Here is a 19,902-nt window from a genome sequence, read left to right as displayed (position 1 = left end):
TTATACGTGTGTTCTCATTTGAGCATGATTAAACATGCCGCCTTTAATATGGCTATAAAAAAGCTTATTGCATTTTGTTTTTTTGAAGGTGTGGGGGATTGGGGGTGCGTCAACCCTGTTGGGACATAGAAGGGGGTGCACGGCTAAAAATGTTTGGGAACCGCTGTTTTAGGGGATCTGCATGAAAAACATTTTGAGTTAACTTTCTTTTTGTGGTTGTGGGAACAACAAAGCGGACTTTGCTGAGTGGACTGAACATGGGGAACAACAGAGAATCATCACTAATGTGACACGGGACATCCTGCACAAATTAGATTTTTAAATAGCCAAGCTACCTTGAATAGCGACTGCAATTGTTTTATTCACTGATCCCAGATTTAGAAACTAAGCCATACACTACAGTGAACACAGTATGTATATTATGATGTACACTGACAGTGCTGACATTTTTCCTTGTGCAGACAAGGATTCAGCGAGTGTTAAAGGTGAGATCACGGCAGTTTCATGAGCATGCCATGCATACTATCAACAGTGGAAGATAAAATAGAGAAATGTATCCAGGACCGAATGTGAGTCAGGTAGAGTAGAGCCATGCAGAGGAAACAGACAGACTTTCTGTTATGAACTTTAAGTCTCAAGTCCAGTAAGAGATAGCCCTGATGACATAATTTTCATATTTTAAAAAGATTACAAAGAGTGGCTGAGTAGTCCTAATTTTTACAAATACATTTGTTGTTAAACTCTTTACGTGTAAAATCAGTGGTGTGCCCCTTTAATCTAAGGCCATTTATGCAATTAAGTTTAGATAAAATAGGGTGACCATATTTTGATGCTTCTCGAAGGTTGATGAGCATGCTTTATTATGCTTCAATGGTGCAAAATTAACTTCTGTAATAAAATAAAATGAAATCTGTAAAAACTTGTAACAAAATAATAGCTCTCGTAGACTCTTTTCAAGTAAATGAATAAATAATATGAAATAATGTTCTAAATATGAACTCTTCTGTTAGAAAATCTAGCTTCAACAATATATCTCTTAATAACTGCAATAAGATAAATAATACAAGAGTCTCACAAAGATACTAACTTAACAAACAAAAAGGATCTATACTTTTCATCTTTAGTTGTCTTTGAGCTTTAAGCATACCAAAATTAGAACCCTTTTAAAACATAACTTCTGATTTTGGTAAGCCAAAGTTAACAATGAAATTACAACAAACTTAAACTTTACTGAAGTCAGCATATTTAACATTTGGTTGCAATTCCAAGACATCAGCAGGCATCAGTAGCCTCCCAGGTAAGGATGTCAGGATGGTAGTGCAGTAATCTCCAGGGCCTTTTTCTTTTAGTTTTACCTTCAGTAATTAAACAGATGTTCAGCTGGATTGAAATCAAGAGACCGATCTGGTAAGTTAAGAAAAGTTCAGTTTTACCTTGAAAAAACATCTCCATTGTCTGTGTGTTTAGGATCATTGACTATTCATAAAATTGAATGCTGCATGTTTTACAATGTTCACTCAATATGAGCATAAGCATCCTCAGAAACACTTAAGGGTGAATGTCAGCACTTTAACCTTGTATTCAATCAAATACACAACAGCACATAAAAAACCCAGAAAATATGTGTGGCTAAATAGTTACAGGCTACACAGTAAGTGCTGCTTTCACACTCTGTTTACAGTACTGTGTAACAGTTGTACTGTTAAAAATAAATGTACTCTAAACACATCTGCAGGCACCAATGCTGCTGATAGATTTTTAAGACCTAAACAAACTTGTCTATAAAAAGGAGAAAGCTAGAGGAAAGCGGCCCATGAAATATCACATCCAAATATAAAACATGGTGAAAAATAATAAGGGGAGGGTGTTCAAAGGCCTCAAAATAACTGCACTGCTTTTGTCTGGGGCAGCAGCAGGAAGCTTGTGGCATGAAGGAATCCCACCGTTCTCCTGTTTGAGTCATAAATCTTTGATTCGTCACAAGGCCTGACCAAACAATCACTCAGCGAGCGATCAAAATTTAATTCTCTGTCCATCATAATGCAAGGCCAAAGAGCCTGTGTGCTGATCTGTCCAGCCTGCCTGCCTTCTCTCTCTCTATCTCCCTCCATCTCCTCCTTATTCAACAGGGCTCCCTTGTTTTCGCAGAGTTATTCATGCGCTGTATCATTGATCAATCCTATTCGGTGCCACATTTAAAATCTAGCCACCTCTCCACATCCTCCCCCTCCTCTCTCAATCTGTCTGTGTTCGTGTCATCCTGAATACAATGAGAGCTCAGCTGCTGGCTCGTGCAGGACAAGTTGAACTGATTCACCGGGGCAGAGCATAGCTTTCAGACAAACATAAAAAATAAATCTTAAGACATTTTCTCCACTTGAACAAACATGACCAATAGTTTCTTTCTTGCTGTTTTGTGGATAAAATTTGTGTTGGGTGGGATCAAGGCAGAAGCACAAATGCTTGAAAGCATGCATGCAAATTCCTAAAGTACCCCGCCGTTCTACAAACTCTGGTCTCTTCTGTGTCTTTTAATGTATTTTTATGATCCTACCACTCACTCACTGTGCTCCTCGGGGACTAGTATTTGTTTCTCTAAAAGGCGAAGGGTTCCTTTCTCTTCCTTTCAGTGCACATTAAAGAGAACATCATAAACCAATTACATGGAGACAAAGGACGCAGGTATAAAGGACAGAGAGGTGAACTGAAGGCCTGAAGGCCTTAACAACACACCTTTTTTCCCCCCACACTTCAAAACATTTCTGTAACACAAATATTACATGGCGCAAAAAAAAAAATTCTCCTAGGACCCAAAAAAATGTTTTTTTTGCAACATGAATAAAGGCATTCAAACAGTCACGTTGTCTTGTATACTTATGTGGATTATAAAACAACAATGCAGAGGCTTCATTGAGTGAACCAAGCTGGTATTCATATTGCTTTAAACGCTAACAAAGGCATACCAGATCCAATCCTTCTCTTCTTAGCTTTCACAATAAAAGTCCTTGACAAAAACACTGTGTAACTGTTTACAGGAGTGAACTCAAATTCACTTGGAGCATTTTGCTAAAAGGAAACTCAGTAGCTTTGTCTTTTAACAACTGGCTAGTACCAACCTGGTAGTTGGTCCTCTACCTGCATAAAAACATGGTTGAACCTTTTATTACCACCATTTTTAGTGTTTATGCCCCGCGAAAGTGGAACACCCTGCCTGACTCAGTTAAACTTGCCAAATCAGTAGCCTTTTTTAAAAACAGATTAAAAACCTATCTTTTTTCAACAGCATTCGGTTGAACTGTGTACGTGTGGTTGTGGGAGTGGGTGCACATGTGTGAGTAAGTAAGTGTGTTTGTGGTGAATATGGCATAGCTTGTCTACCTGCACTCTTCAATTAATTTGTAATTGATTTTTTCTAATTGTTTGTATTTGCTTGTTTTCTGTTGTTTTGTTTTGTTTTTTAATTGTAATTATGTATATACATTGTGAAGCACATTGAGTCTGCCTTGTGCATGAAATGCACTCTATAAATAAAGTTGAATTGAATTGAAAATTGAATTAAGTGTAGGCCCGTCTGTATGTTTTTGCACATTTATGTCAGTCAGCTGAAGGACCTCTTATGGTTGAGGTGAATCACAGTTTTTGATGGAGCAGTTTTATTGTTAGTTTTATATTGTCATTGACTGTTGGCTCCTCCAGCTGCTAGTGGCCGAAAGTGATCTACAGCTACTTCAGTTAGATAACAAAAGCATTTCTGATCATTGGCTAAGCTAAAAACAGGTCTTACCTAGTCTGTTGCGGGCCACATTTTGGACTATGCAGCATGTGCATAGTAGAAATGTAATGCTTTTCATTTAGACCTCAGGATCAGATTTGAGATGCACCAGTGTAAACAATGCCGCCACTGCTTTCCCAGATACGTCGGAGAAAAAAAATTCTGGCCCCTCTGGATTGATAATATCATCAGGAGGTGCACACAGCTGAAGTTGCTACAGCAAGGATAGGAAAACCGAAATAAATCGATATTGCTGTTATTTAATTGCAACAAAAATGGATCAAAAGAATGCTGAAATAAGAACAACATGATGCTGGTACGTACAAAGTCTGAATTCATGTTTTGTCATGTCTGTCTGCCAGATGAGAAGCACACAATTTTTAAAATGCTTTTTTTTTTTTAGCAGAGTTTGGGTCAATCCGTGCTATGATTCTCAACACCTGGTGGAAATCTCAACTCTACTGAGTGCACTTTTTTAGCTGAACACATGTCGAAAGCCTCGCGGATGTCTCGCTGCTGGTGTGAAGAGTTATGATGCAAAGTTTTTGCAGGTGAGTCTTTCACATTTTCATGTTGTTTATTTCACATGGCCAGTCTGGCAACATGTTCAGGGTGTACCTGCCTCTCACCCAATGTCAGCTGGGATTGGCTCCAGCGCCCCCGCAGACAAGATTAATGAACGAATGAATGATTAATGTATCTACGCCCCTGGTGTGTAAAACCATTAAGTCTCTGAAATGTATACATATATCAACAAAAGATATACTCTTAAGTATATTTTGTATACAGTCTGTTTGTCTTACAGCGTTTGTTTTCCTCTTTTATACTCCCTCCACAACTGATGTCTGGAGTATAAAATGACATAAAAACGGCCTTGGATGGCCAGATTGCTGAGATGTGATCATCTTTGATTCTTCCACATTCTCCCCTCAAACCATATCTTTCAGGTATTTTTTCTATTGTAGTCTTAAATAATATTTTTATACTGTCTCTGTCAGTTCCTCTCTCCTTTCTGCTGTCGTCTTTCATGCATTAAAAGCCCTTGTCAGGTATGTGTCCTTCCATCTGTGTGCCTATCAGGCTTCTCTCCTCTCTTGCTAAATGTCATCTCCAGTATTAAATGCTTTTCACTCCCAGCTGGGAGAAAAATGGAATTATATGGACCATACAATCTTGACATTTATATTGCAGACACAATTGAAAACCCTGCATGGATAAATGGATATACAGTAAAGTTAAGTTGACACACACACACACACACACACACACACACACCCACACCCACACACATACACACACAATGTACAGGACTCTGTCTGTCTGTTGAGTCTGATTGACTGCCTGATTGACTGCCTCAAAGGAAGAAAGATTGTGTTTCTATCTGTTAATCAAGCTGGAGCCGTAATCCGTCAGTGTGATGATACAGATTAGAGTGAAAGACAAGTTAAGAAGATGAAGGTAATCAGTTTGGGAAGATTTAAAGAACAGGATTAATACTATCGCAGATTACACGCCGCACGCCTTAAGTCTCGCCAACTCAGAAACTTACAGATGGGGGGGGGGGGGGGGGGGGCGAGGACAGCTGAGTGAGAGCGATGAGTTGCTGCTGTCGGTGAATTTGAGGAATGATTGCTGTCTTTCAGGCATTTATGATTGCGGTTTCGTTTGAAGCTTTGAAGCACTGGTGAGCATTTGTCTGCGTGTGCATGTTGGCTCTGTGTGGTTCATTTGTGCTATCAGGGAATAACAAGAGTGTGTCCAATAAGAGTGAGTGATCCTTTCTCTGGTACATTAGAGTATGAGAGCATGGATGGCTAATGATACTACAGACAGGAAGGCTGGATGGATGTGCAGTACAACATCATCACACTCATACAGGGACACACAAACTCTATGATCTACTCTGTGGTGAACGTCAGTCCGACTTTGTTAAAGCTGGTTTCGCTGTGCTCAAAGATTGTGTAGCAGTTAAGACCCTGTGCTGGCCAGGGATTGAAATCCCGCCAGGACTCTCTCTGCTTTCAGCATCCTGCTCTGCCTCCTTCCATCTCTCTGCTCTCCACATCTCCGTCTTTCTCAGTGTGTCCTCGCTATCGTTCTCAACTTCTATCCAACCCTCTGTATGGCTGCATTAGTATGTATGGCCGTGTAGCTCGGGGTTTAGAGGTTTATGTCTCCTAATAGACAGAGATTTGTCCTGTCACACCAACACCCACATACAGCTTAAAGAGAGAGACAGAGAGAAAACGACTCCCTCCGCTCTGTGTGTGGAAGAGAGAGAAAGAACATTTATGTTGCTGTCTTATCTCCAGAGAGAAAGGTTCCATTTCTGAACAGACAAATTATAAAGCATTCATTTGTGGCTTTCTCTTCTTTTCTCCCACGCTTTCCATCTCCCTCTTTCCCCCTTTCCCTCTACCCCCTTTCTCTCCTTCTATGTGATTGGATTAAGACCAAAAAAGCAGAATGAGGAGATGAAGAAGGGATGAGAGCTTATTAAGCATGTGAGAGGTGAGATGACATAAGGCTGTACTGGGAAGAGATAGGAAAGGTGTGTGTGTGACCAAGTGTGTGTGCATGTACGGCACATTTCTGTTTTTATCCTTGCAGAAGGTAGGGTGAGAAGAGGGAGGAAGTGAGGCGTTTAGCTGTGGAGCACTTTAATCAAGGGGCGAGCAATCCTGCATGACCCACTCTGTCATCCATTATTGATGCCTGCCTTAGCCAGGCTGATGAATCATTAAGCCACTCATCAGGCCTGGGAATTCTGCCTCCTCCTCGGCCGGTGACACTCATTTACATAAATCACACGCTGCTATTTTTCACACGCTCGCACATAAACACAAACACACACCCACATGCAGCCGCACACACAAAGTTCATAGATTTTGGCTTCCTTTGTGAAGCATGGCGCTTACTCATTTTTCTTTTTTTCCTTTTATTTATTACAAAGCTTTTCCAAAAGCACACAACTATGTCATCTATGTCAGAATGCAGGATGGGGCTTATGATGAAAGATCACATGCTCAGGACCTCACATTATACCTGACACGTTTTGCACATGTAATCCCAACAATCATACACACATCGCTAACTTCACACGTGGAGAGAAGTGAGTGAAAACGGGAGGAATGACAGAGAGGGTAACAAAAAGAGGCAGAGAGAAGGAGATCTTACAGAGTTCGTGTTTACTTCTTGCCGCTGGGTTTTACGGCAGAGCCAAAGTGGAGAATCTTAGGGAAATTGATGAATACCCATGGCATGCACTCACACAATCCACCCACATGTTTCTTTTCATCTTTGTGGGGGTTTCCTCTTCTCTCCTCTCCTCTCCTCTCCTCTCCTCTCCTCTCCTCTCCTCTCCTCCCCTGCTGCTGTTTCCATGTCGTCCCATTCAGTGTTGTGACTAATCCCATACCACAGGGTAAGAATATACCTCACAGCAAGGGTAAGAAGGCCCCAAAGCTGACTCATGCAGAAACGCACACACACAATCACGCCAAACATACATACACAAACAAACAGACAGAGGAAAGCGGCACCCTGCCCATGTAAAGGAGGTAGCCAAGGCCTGGTGGCTGGTAGCTGGAGGCTGCTTTCAGACCACTGTGATCCTGCCATCCTGGCAATGCGCAGCCAGGACATTTCTGCACAGCGCTAAGCTGAGCGCCTGGCATCTCCAATCTGCTAAACACAGGAATGCTGCTGCTCATGATAATTGCGGCGGGTTGTTCTCTGCATCGCGGCTGATGTGAAGGCTGGTGGAAGCAAACGGCATGAATTATTAGTGTCTGCATCATGGCTTGTGCTGCTGGTGGAGGTAAGTCTGATATAATTTGATGCATTGTTACTGATGCATGACCAACCCCGTGCTATCAGAATGTCCTAGTAGGTTCTATCTGCTTTGATAAATAAACATGAGAGCACACCAGAATGAGCACACGAGAGCACACACAATGTTATTATAACACTACATGGATTTTTGCTTTTTTTTTTTTTTGTCCATCTTGTATTTTTGTATGTACAAGATAGAGCCTGGCGATATGGGATTTTTGAGGCCGATATCAATATGAGAGAGGGAAAAAAATCACTGATTACTGTAATTATGGCAGCAGATATAGTGAGTTTTTGAGCTGGAATGAAAAAAAACTTTCTTTTTCTATGTGATATTCATACGCCACATAGGCCACATAGGCCAATACCAGCTGATACATTAGTATCATGATATACTCCAGTACAAGGACACTCTACTGTATGAAATGTGTGCACATATAAGCAGTATATTTCCAGCTACACAGAGCTATAATAAGGTAATAGTTCAATAATACCTCTTCATCTCTCTGAATCCTTGACCCTAACATTGACCTTTTCATCACTTATTTTCCTCCGGGGCTTTCCGCCAGAGGTCAGAGGAGAAAGGTGAAAGGTCAGGGTTAGGAGCCTGTGGCTGAGACTGCAGAAACATGAAAGCCTCTCCTCAAAGCCACACTGACATTTGATTGCAAGCATTTATCATTCTTTCAAACTATTGACTGAATGGGATTCTTAAAGTTCAAACATCAAGTACTCATGTCAATAAAAAATAAATCCCCATTTTCTAGACGGCAGACATCCACATGAAATTTTTAACATACAAATTGCCACATACACATGCTTTGTAATAGATTTTAAATCATTACTTCAGTCTCAGTTCTCCTAATTCAGGCTATAAAGGGGTTTGTGTGAGTGTATTGGTGTACTCAGCAGCGCACTATGCACCAGAACAGCCTATTCTGTGCAAGGCACAGCAATGCAAAACATGAAAGCCTTGATCTTATGTCAACGATTTCAGGGAAGTGAAACTTGTTCATATGCATTAAAATTCCTCTGCCACTTTGATCTATAAATGCAACGTGCCTGCTCGACTTCTTTCAGTCGCAGTTATTTTTATAAATCGGCCTTATGCACATGAAAAGTGAGAAAAAAATTATGATCTGAGCATCAAGCTGAGGATGAAATCCAAGTCGCTTTATTCAGAAGGAGACCCCTCGGTGTCGACTAGGCCCAGAGTAATTCCTGGGCCTCTGCTCAACCATGAGGTGCTGGTTCACAGCCTCTCTTTCAGTGAGTCATCTCTCCTCCAGAGAAAAGATAATTAATTTGTCTGAGCTGCTCTTAACCTCAGCCTGGTGTGTCAGTGTCAGAGGCACACGAAGGCATTCAAGCACACAGGTGCAAATATGTGTAACGTACACACCCACACGAGCATGCAGGCACATACACAAGCTGGGTTAATGGAGCTATAATTGTATCCCCACATCTGCTGCTACAGCACATGAAAACATGGAAACATGGATCCAGGTAGAGCAGCAGGATAAGAAGCAGAGCCAGAGAATAAAATGGGGGTTATTGAAGAACAAAAATACTGACCAGCAAATAAAGTACGCCCTCTCTTTTCTTTCATTCCTTCAAGGATTTTTCAGCAATATTGCTACTGCAATATTACTCCCATCGCCTACACACACAAACTCACATATAGGTGTACTGTACGCGAACACACACACATGCGCGCGCACACACACACACACACACACACACACACACACACACACACACACACACACACACACACAGACACACACACGATTTAAAGGCCTAAACAGTTGAACCATTGACCTGCTAAAAAATGAATGGGCTTGAGAGATGAGACGAAAAGCAATAGGAGAGGGAGATAAAAGGAGAGTCAGGGAGAGGGGGATGAGAGCAAAGGTATCGCCTGGAGAAATGGATGGAGGAAGAGACAGACAGGCAGAGGCATATGATGTTTAAAAAAAGAAAAAAGGCAGAGATAGAGGATGTGGAGTCAAGGAGAATAAAAGAGGATAAGACCGTACCTTGAATGAGACATGACATCTTAATGACTATGAAACAAAAACGCTTTCATCTCTTCATCTCTCACCTGTCGTCTTGCCATCCACTTTTATTTTGGCGGGCAATGATACTCTCTTTTTGATAATTTGTGCTTTTGTGCGTATGATTTTGTTTTGAGCGTGTCTTTCAGTTTCTACCTGTGCTGGTGTTCCAGATGGTTCATCAAACATCCTGTAATTATCAAACACTCACTAATTGTATGTGAGTGTGTGTGTTTATGTGCTGGTGTGTCTCCAGGTAATTATCTGATGCTGCGATCACTAATGACCACACAGACAAACATCTGTCCCGAGGTAATAGACAAAATGAGAGGTTGGCCATCTGCTGTGTGCGTGTGCACGTTTACGCACGTATGATAACTTGTGTGTCACTCATGTCTAATAATGTTAACTAATACAGAATGTGCACTTTACAGATGTTTTAAACCTTCATGATGCAAATGTTAAATCAACAGAAGCAGACAAACACTCTCAGCCCACATTATGCCCTCCAAACATGCTCACACACACCCACACAGAGCTCACACAGGTCAGTGCAGCATCAGAGACATCCACATAGCAGATTTTACCTCTCAGACGCAAACACAAAAAAATTGTTGCTTCCGATTCATAAACCAACATCTTAAGTGTGACTGAACTCTTAGTCTGAATGCAGTGTTGTAAATATATGCAAACATAAGTGTGATCAATTTGTGTGTGTAAGTCAGGGTCGTGTGTGTGTGTGTGTTTGTTTGTGTGCATGCTTGTGTTTCCAGTCAACAGAAGGTCAGAGATACACAAATTAAGAGTGAGTCAATTGTCAGTAAATTGAATATAATAAAGATCATCTTGATCTCAGAGGTGAACAAGCACTACAAAGCCGGCGTTAACACTCGAGCAGAAGCACAAAGACTCCTATACATAGGCAGAGATGAATGCACTTGTACATCTCTCGTCTCCCTCTTTCTCTCCATCGCTCCGGAGGAGTGCTGCACTGCTGTTGAGAGACTGGCAGGTTATGTCACCTCAAACAACGGGTTCATTTACAAGTTACACAATGCAGCACAAACAAACAGGAAGGAAACTTGCCAGGTAAAAGAAAAAGAAACAGAGATGGAGCGGAGGGATGAAAATAAAAAATCAAAGAAAGCTGAGAATGAGTTTGGAATAGTCAGAAAAGACTGAGAGTAAAAAGATCCTCTGGGGAGCCATCCTGGTTATCAAGTAGAGGTTATTATGCTATGAAGCACTAATGAATTCATTAGCTAAATGAAATGTCAATAAAGGCTTGAGAGAGTGTTAAAATCAATGCCAACTGTCTGACTCCCCCCCTCTCCCCTCGTCTCTCTCCTCATCCTATCTCCCCCATCTGTCCCAATTATCCACCTTTCTCCCCAACACACACTCGTGCACACACTCTCTCTGGAGTGTTGAGTGTAAACTGTGATGGAGGACATTAGCGGTGATCAGTGGGAGCACTTTGCAGTGGTCAGCAGGAATGGTCCAGTCATACAGGACTTTAGTATTCAGCAGCACTCACCTGCTCACTCTCAAAGTGCTCCACTAGGGACTGATGACTGAGTTGGTGTGTGTATGTGTGTGTGTGTGTTAACATTACACTGTATGAATGTGAGTGACTGCAGCGTTAGGGGCCTTGACTCTCAAACAGCTTTTCTGATGATACAAGATTCAATAGTTCCATAGCTGCTTTAAAGCTCGTATCACAAACACCTTTTCATCTCAGGCTTACATTTAACTAATCTTTTTCTGACATTTGTCGAACTTCATAAATGTCAAGATGCTATTACCAGCTTGATCATCCTCTGGGAGTTCTTTGATACTGAGCCTGTATCACTTATTATTATGATCATCATTAACAGTGCACAAAGATTCCTGCATATCCTGTTTACACCCATAAGCAAACTGGCACGCCAAATGGTGAGCCAGTTGGCTCGTCTCACCTCTGTCCCCTCATGATGGCTTAATATTTGTAGCTAAGTACTTGACTCACTCCGAACATGGCCGTGTTTTTGTGCAGCTAAATACTTGTTTCAAGATAATTGTTCGGGGCATATGTTTAAATGCCACCTCATTTACATAAACACTGTTCAGCTCCCTGCGGAATCAATGAAGACACGAGGGTGCAAACGTAGAGTCACACACACACACACACACACACACACACACACACACATTTGCACTCACTTTGACACCGTGCTGTATAGCAAACGATTCATCTGTTTTCTGCAACGGTGGTGAAATATACATCAAAGTGGTCTTCAATGGATGAGCAGCTAAATATGCGCACACACAAGGCTATAATATTCTATAGAGGAGGGAGTTTCTAAAGGGAAATGAAAAAGAAAAGGAAGTTGTGTATACATTTGGATTTGCTGTTTGAAGCACAGGTGTGATTTACACAGGGGACATGTCCACCACCATTTTTTGAAATGGCTAATTTGTTAAAATAGATTGCATCAAGAAATGTTGAGTAAAAAAGAGAGCACCAGGAAACAATGTGCATTGCCCAAAAAAGTGATGTAAACTAGAAAAAAAACAGAAAAACTCCAGAGCCTTCTTATTCTAAAATAACCCCCAAACCATGCATGCAGCAATCATTTGCAGCTGAGGATGTAAAGCATATGGATGACTGTTAATTGGGTGTTTTTCTATTGTAAATTCTAGTTGGCTAAGTCATTCCCAAACCACACAGCCACATATGTTGTTTGTGCCTACTCAGGCTGCACAATATTGGAAAAAAAAAACTGACAATATGATTTTTTTTTCTGCATTAAAAATTGTGATATGAAAAAAATTGCCTACAGGAATTTTCAGCCCTAGAGGATTCCAGGAGCATGCTCCCCTGGAAGAAAGTTTTGTACATTTTAAAGCGAAGTGTATCAATCTGGTGTACTTTAAGAGCAAATCCTCCCACACCAAATGGATGTCCCTGACTCACCAAGTTAAATCCCCCGGGCAGACTCTGTGGACCCCATCCATTGAGAAGTGTAACATATTATGTGCTGGGCCTACCTAAACTCTAGGTAATGGGAAACACTGAATCAGTCATGGAAGATGAGAACTGTGTGAGTTTTCTTTTGTGTCAAGCAGCAAAAAAGTTGTAGCATGACACGTTTCAGTTAATTTGCCTTATTTAACATGATATGTAACTGCAACTGCTATGTTTTGCTTATTGCAATGTTGATACTGAAACAATATATTGAGCAGCCCAAGTTCATACCCCCTACTATAACCCACAGGAGCATAATCAGAATTAGCTCCCTTACTGGTGGCAGGAGATCACAACATCTTTATACCTTAACACAGGGGTTCCCAAAGTGTGGTGCGTGGACACCTGGGGGTGCGCGAGATGAAAAATGTAATGGCGATCTGATAATTACACAATTACATTTTTTTCCCCACACAATAAAGAAGTGTAAATAAACACTTCCTTTGTAAAATGTAAAATCAAAAACTGTAATAGTAATTAATTAATAAATGCAGGCTATTCAAAATGCACTTCATCTCAAAATAAAGCGTCTTCCATTTTTCCAACCTGTGTTATGATGACGGGTTGTTTTAGCTCCACGCTCATTTAAAATTGCTGCATTTTTTGTTCAATGTGGCTCAAAATATTATAAACTTTTTTCCCCAACTTCACAACTCATTGTTGTTATGGTGATTATCTAATTATATGTGTGGTCATTTGAGCATGATTAAACATGCTGCCTTTAATGTGGCGATAAAAAAAGCTTATTGCATTTTGGGTTTTTCTGAGGTTGGGACACAGAAGGGGGTGCGCGGCTAAAAAAGTTTGGGAATCACTGCCTTAACATAACGATTGGTGTTTTAAATATGAGGTTCAAGGTGCTCTATTTGTTTGACCCGCCCATCCTAAGTGGACCTGGTTGTTCTTTATACTCTGTATCCTCACTTCCCCCTTTGCTTTTTCACTCCATAACCTAATTTAACTTTTACATCCTTTATAAATACGACAGCCGCTGAGGATATACCTAACTGTAAATATGGGTTGATTAAAGCTGGTGGGAGACAGTTTGCCGTTTTTGCGTTTTATACCTGTCCTTGTTGCACACACCTTTCTACTTCTCTCCTCCTCCGTCCCTCCATGTGGACACTAAGAACACAAAAAACCTTTGAAGTGTTAATGAGAGTTGGAAGAATGACTGACGAATGATGATTAAGCACTAATATGCATATGGGAATGGGAATGTAGACACGTCCGCAAGACCTATCACAATGACTAATTACTGATGATAAAGTAGTAATGAGCAAAATCCTAATCTAGACATACCGCAGCACTCCACAGGGAAGCTATTCAAACAACAAAGCGCAGAACTCTTAACAAACACAAGAGGATTTGTTGTGGAGGGGAAAAAAAGGCGGTTGTGTGTCTAGACGGCTGTTTTTTTTTTACCGCTCATAGGCACCACAGTGTTTTCTTAATGCTGCAATGCCTTATCAAAGTGAAGACACAAAAAGTTGCCCCTGACAAATCCCAGTTGTGATATCCTTTGTACTCTACTGATCTAAGCTAAATCAAAGAGCTGCTAGCTGTTGTGCTGGCTGCCGCTGCATCCTCTACAACGGAACGGACAGGAGCAAAAGATGTTGCTCAGCATGTCTAACAGTCTTGAGGAGGTGTGTTCAAACTCACCCGCTCTCGGCTCAGGGTTTTTTTTTTTCTCCCTCCTTACACAAGAGGTTACTTTTGAACTTCTTGACCACAGCCTGTTTATCATGCTGACAGGCTCATAAATTGGGCCATGTCTAAACTAATATGGATAAATCTGAAAGCACATCTTTTTTTTTTTTTTTTCAACCTTCCTTACTTACTTAGCCAGCATTTTCCAGCAGCAGAAACTTTCCACATGAGGATTTATCTACATTAGTTAGGACATGGACTTGCAGGTAAATTATGTCCTTCCTACCATGAATGACAGCCACTGAAAGGAGAGAAAAATATCTACTCCACATTTTTATTTTTACTGGGAACATCGAGGTCAGGATATAATCCCTGAAGCTGCTGTGGATTCAATGTTTTGCTCAGAAACACTTTAGCACACTGAAAGCTTGAATCTAGATATTTTTGTTGAAAGGGAATCTACTGAGTCACTTCCACTCATGTTGTTTGCTTGAATTAATTCAGATGGGATGGATTTAGATTGGTTAATGCAGTATTACAGTCTTTTACTAGAACTAAAGGGCGTCAACAAGAGAGGATGTTCAAACTGTCACTGCTTGTAACAAGATAACTGCATAATGACTGTATCAGCCTGGTATTGTATGAAATATTTGCCAGTACAACACACCCATATATATTTCTTTGGTATCAGGGAATAATTTCATGCAACATTTCTAGTGTTAAAGTAACTTAAGCACATCAAATATAGTACAGTCATGGAAAAAATATCAGACTACCCTTGTTTTTTCCCCAGTTTCTTGTTCATTTTAATGCCTGGTTTAAGGTAGATTTGTTTAGACAAATATAATTATATAATAATTATAAATTAGCTCTAATAAGAGTTTCATTTTAAACTAATATCTAGCCATTTTCAATGGTTTTCTTGATAATGAATTTGCTTATTATAAAGAAAACCATGGAAAAAGGGTAGATATCAACTCTTAAATTAAACTCTTATGAGTTTTTTGTTGTTGTTATCGTTATATTTGTCCAAACAAATGTACCTTTAGTTGTACCAGGCATTAAAATGAACAAGAAATTGAATAAATCAAATTTTTTCCATGACTGTAAGTACTAGCACAAGTTAGTAAGCCTGCTTCTCATTTTGTCAATTCATCAGTTATGTTGCCATCAACAAACTTTGGTGGGCATTTTAAAAATTTGCATGAGAAAAGTTTGGAAACACCAAAATTAGAAAAAAAACAACATTTTTTTAAAATGCATCAAAGTTTTTTGCTTGCTTGTGGTGTTTTCCCCCCGGAAAATATTTAATCCACACATTAGCAACCGATTTTTTTTTAATATAATTTTTTCTCCCTTGCTAAATCTCTTCTTCCACTGTTTTCTTTCTCGCAAAACCTCTTGTTCTACTACTGTTTACTGACAGATAAACCTACAGCAATATATTACACTGCCATCTTCTGACAAAAGAAGGTTTATGCAGCTTTGTTTATTGGATCTAACCATTTGATGGAAACATAATTTGCATTTTCTTTAATGCGACATTTCAAAATTCTGTTTCAAAATTCAATCAACTCTAATGGAAACACTGCTAGTGAATAATTATGTCAATAAAATTATATATATATTATATTCTGCATCATTATATATTGGAATTTCACCAATTTGTCGCTGCATTTAAAAGGTTTGTGTCTCAATTGTGATTCCTGTTAATTTTAAATCTCATTTACCAAGTTCCTGGTGCATGATTTATTATTATCAAAGTAACAGTTCAGTACATTTACATCTATCTATTTATCTGTTTAGTTTTGTTTTACAAAGTTAGGAAAGCCTGATGTTGCCTTACACATCCCAGTCACTCCCAAACAGCGAGGCATCCAGCATATTATTTAAACACTGGTTTTTAATCAGAACTCGCTATCGGCTGATACCCAAAGTGCAGGTATCAGTATCGGTATCGGGACTCAATAAGTCGCATCAGTGAATCCCTACTTACTGTAAAATTGAAAAGACATGGTACATTGTGATGTACGGCTCATCCCAAACAACTGTCAAGTCTCTTCAGATTCATTTTCATAACATGCTAAAAGGAACATAAATTAGCCAGTGCATAATAAGTACGCAAATGCATTCATCAGTCTAAAAATGTAGATGTGCCTAATATAGTCAGTACGCTCCAAGAGCAGCCAAATTAGACTTTTTCTGAAAAATTAGGAGACAAGACAAAACAAGTTGCAGGCACAGTATAAAAAAAAGAAAAAAAGAAAGAGCATTTGATGATTCTTCAAGGAGATGAATCGGCTCTGAGACAGAGGATACAAATGACCAAATTTTAAATTGGAACTCTAATTTGTAGAGATTTATCCATAGTGTATATAAAGAGCGTGTGCAGTTATTATCTCATATAAGATATGTCATATAGACTTTCAGCCCATTTTGAATAATGTGCATGTGTGTGTTTTTTTAGAGTGTGTGCAAAAGTTTCTAAGTATATTTGTTAATATGACTCTTTGCAGCATCTCTGCCAGTCTGACTGTAGATCTGCTCAACACTGCTCGCTCATTCCCATCACACAGTGAGCGCGGGCCGAACATGACAGACTGGTAATGACTTGAGTATGAACACGCACACACACACTCACAGAGACGTGCTCATAACACACACACCAGCTGCTCCTTCCCTCCTTTCTCATCAAACTTGTCAGCAGCTCCGCCAGTTTGTCTCGTCTCACATTAAGAGCTCATGAATAATGTGTGATTACCAGAGACCCTCCGAGCAGCTCCTGAATCCACACACACACACACACACACACACACACACACACACACACACACACACACACACACACACATACACACACACACTCCCACTCTCTCTCTCTTTCTCTCTCTCACACATACACACACATTTACACGGTCAAAAATATCATATACATATTTATATTTATTGCTGTTATTTTTCTTTGCTTCTCTCTCTCTCTCTCTCTCTCTCTCTCTCTCTCTCTCTCTCTCTCACTGTGTCTCTGTTACACACTCTTTCTTTGTCTCTGCATGTGCACACATACAACAAAAACAACACATGCAGAGTAAGTGCACACAAACTGAGAGCCAGTTTGCAAATAAATGCCACTTTGGTGGCTCAAAGGAACCACGGGCATCAGGGAAAGGTCAGGGAGTTACCCCACCAGGCTAGGCAGGTCACACTAACACACACTGACTCACAGACACACACACACACACACACACAAAGTAAGACTGACACACACCTAACAAATACTCCCCAGGTAATTAGTGCTATTTTCGGCTGGGCAACTCATCTCCTCCTGAAAGCACTAATGTAATTTGATTCGTTTAATTCCCATAGCTGTGAGAGAGAGAAGGAGGCATGGAGGGACAATGGCTTCATGGTTGGATACCCAATTTCTCTTCTGTTTAAAATTCACATCTAACTGTCCTCTGCAATAAGAATATTTATATTTTTTGGCCCACAGAAAGAAAACAATTACCCAATGTAGAAATCCACCTCCTCAGTGGATGACAGAGCCACTGGGTCTTATCATGCACACACTGTTTACTCCGTGACAAACTCACTTCTTTTTGTCTTCCTATACTTGTAAGGGACTTCCACCAACAACAACAATTCCCTAACCACCATAATAAACAAGTAGCCACAAGAAAAAATGCATAAAAGTGGCTGAAATAGACTCTTTTACAAGCTCTAACTCTAACTTTGTAACACACACACACACACACACACACACACACACACACACACACACACACACACACACACACAAAGAGGAAATTTTATCTAGAACTGCGTCGACTCCTACCGGTGAATCACTGTTTGCTGTGGGGCACAGGGGTCCTCTGAAGACCCCCTTGACGCGCCGGAAGTGTCCATTGCTCAGGTGTGTGGAGCTGATAACCAGGTAGTAACACGCGCTGCACGCCATCCCAGGGGCCTCGCGGGGCTGTGGGCCCATAGAGCATTCACAGTGGGCTCCTCTACGTCGGGTCCTGGGTGTCTGCGGTACCCCGGAGGGCGCCAAAGTAGGGTCCCGCACGGATGTTGCGCAGGTGAGAGCGCAACCGAGGACGTCTCACTCCTGTCCTTTGTTGGGAAGTCTGTGGCTGCGTTTAAAAAGGAGAGGGAGACAAGATGAGAATGGCTCTGTGGGAGAATCTGCTCAAGTGATGCGTGTGTGAGAGAGAAAACTATAAACAGAAAGAGACAGACAGACAGAAATAAATGAGAGACAGTGTGAGAGACAGGGATGTTATACTGACCGAGCTCTGCCGCTGGAGTCTGCGCTTGGCATGCTGTCTTCGGTCGGGCTTAAATAAATGAATGAGCGCCTGTGGAGTGCCAGAGGAGGAGAGGAATCCATCCAATCTCTGTTCCACGCACTCTCTCTCTCCTGTTCCCCTCACTGTGGCTCACCCCTCCTCTCTCTTTCTCTCTTTTTCTGTCTTTTCCCCCAGTCCACTGGTCCAGTCTGTGAAGTGTATGCAGCCTCAGCCCAGCAGCAGCAGCAGCAGCAGCAGCAGCTCTCCAATTGGGGTTCTCAGTACAGAAAAGGGGAACAGGCACTCTCGCAGGTGCGCCTCCGCTTCACGCGCATCGAAGTAGAAAGAAAGGGAAAACATCTGACCCCCCTTTACTTCTCCCCCCTCTGCCCTGCTCACTATCGATTACCTTTAAAAAAAAATCTCCGTCTCGTCTTGTGAATGAAATTCCGGCGGTTCGAGGTGTGAGAGACGGTTACATTCATCCATCCAGAGCAGTCCTGTAGTTATTATCAGGGCTCCAGCGCAGGCAGGCTGAAGTGGTTGAGATTCCCTCTCAAGGAAGAAACACACACTCAGTCTCTCCTCCTCCTCTCTCTCTCTCTCTCTCTCTCTCTCTCTCTCTCTCTCTCTCTCTCTCTGTATAAGTGTGTGTCTGCCTCTCTTTTCGGGGGCTGCACCGGATTCCTGTCTGCTGTAGCCTATAATATGCAGCCCGAGCCCATGCGTGGGTCTGGGATGGGGGAATCACTTCTGTCCACGCTAAGCTTGAGTAACTCCGAATTGAAGTGCCTCCCCCCCCCCTCCTCCATCTCTCCTTTCAGTTTCTTCTTCTCCCTTTTTCATCTTTTCACGAGAAGGAGAGGGGGATAAACTTTATTTACAGTGTGCGCCATTGTGCGTGATTTATCTTCAATGAGCCACCGACAATATGTTGGTGTCAATCACTCTCTCCTGGTCCACCCTCATCTCCTCTTTTCCCCTTTTGAGGGCTTCAAAGTAAAAGCGCCCTGCTTTTACAAGGTCTCGGTATCGTCAGGGGGAAAGGAAAACCTCACTCAGTTGCAACCTCGGGGCCAATGATTTGATTACAGATAAAAGGGTCTTTCTCCAGCTCGGCCTGTCAAACTGTGCTGGCTGCCGTCAAAGAGCAGCTCGGAACTCGCTGCTGCAGCTGAGCCTCAGTGTGTCTCAGCGGCGTATGGCGCTGTTCACCAGCGCGGTGCTGAAACTATTAAGCTGCGAGCAGCCACAGCACTGCGCGGCGCGTCATGCATATTCAGCCCGGGA

The 19,902-nt window shown here is 41.3% G+C and overlaps 1 protein-coding gene across 1 annotated transcript in view; it reads right to left on the bottom strand.

Annotated features, from left to right (window-relative positions):
* LOC131976598 (G patch domain-containing protein 8-like) overlaps positions 1 to 19,177 on the bottom strand; it is a 42,891-nt gene extending 23,714 nt beyond the window's left edge. Inside the window, exons 1-2 of the mRNA XM_059339698.1 lie at positions 18,613 to 19,177; positions 18,156 to 18,456 (exon numbers count right to left, since the gene is read on the bottom strand). Coding sequence (XP_059195681.1) covers positions 18,156 to 18,308 — 153 coding nt within the window. The 5' untranslated portion in view covers positions 18,309 to 18,456; positions 18,613 to 19,177. The remainder of the gene's footprint in view (positions 1 to 18,155; positions 18,457 to 18,612) is intronic.
* Positions 19,178 to 19,902: the final 725 nt, after the last annotated feature.

This window comes from Centropristis striata, chromosome 8, assembly GCF_030273125.1.
Source record: "Centropristis striata isolate RG_2023a ecotype Rhode Island chromosome 8, C.striata_1.0, whole genome shotgun sequence".
Classification (NCBI taxonomy): Eukaryota; Metazoa; Chordata; class Actinopteri; order Perciformes; family Serranidae; genus Centropristis; species Centropristis striata.
Note: the sequence above shows the minus strand (reverse complement) of the source record. Positions and strands in the feature narration are given on the sequence as shown.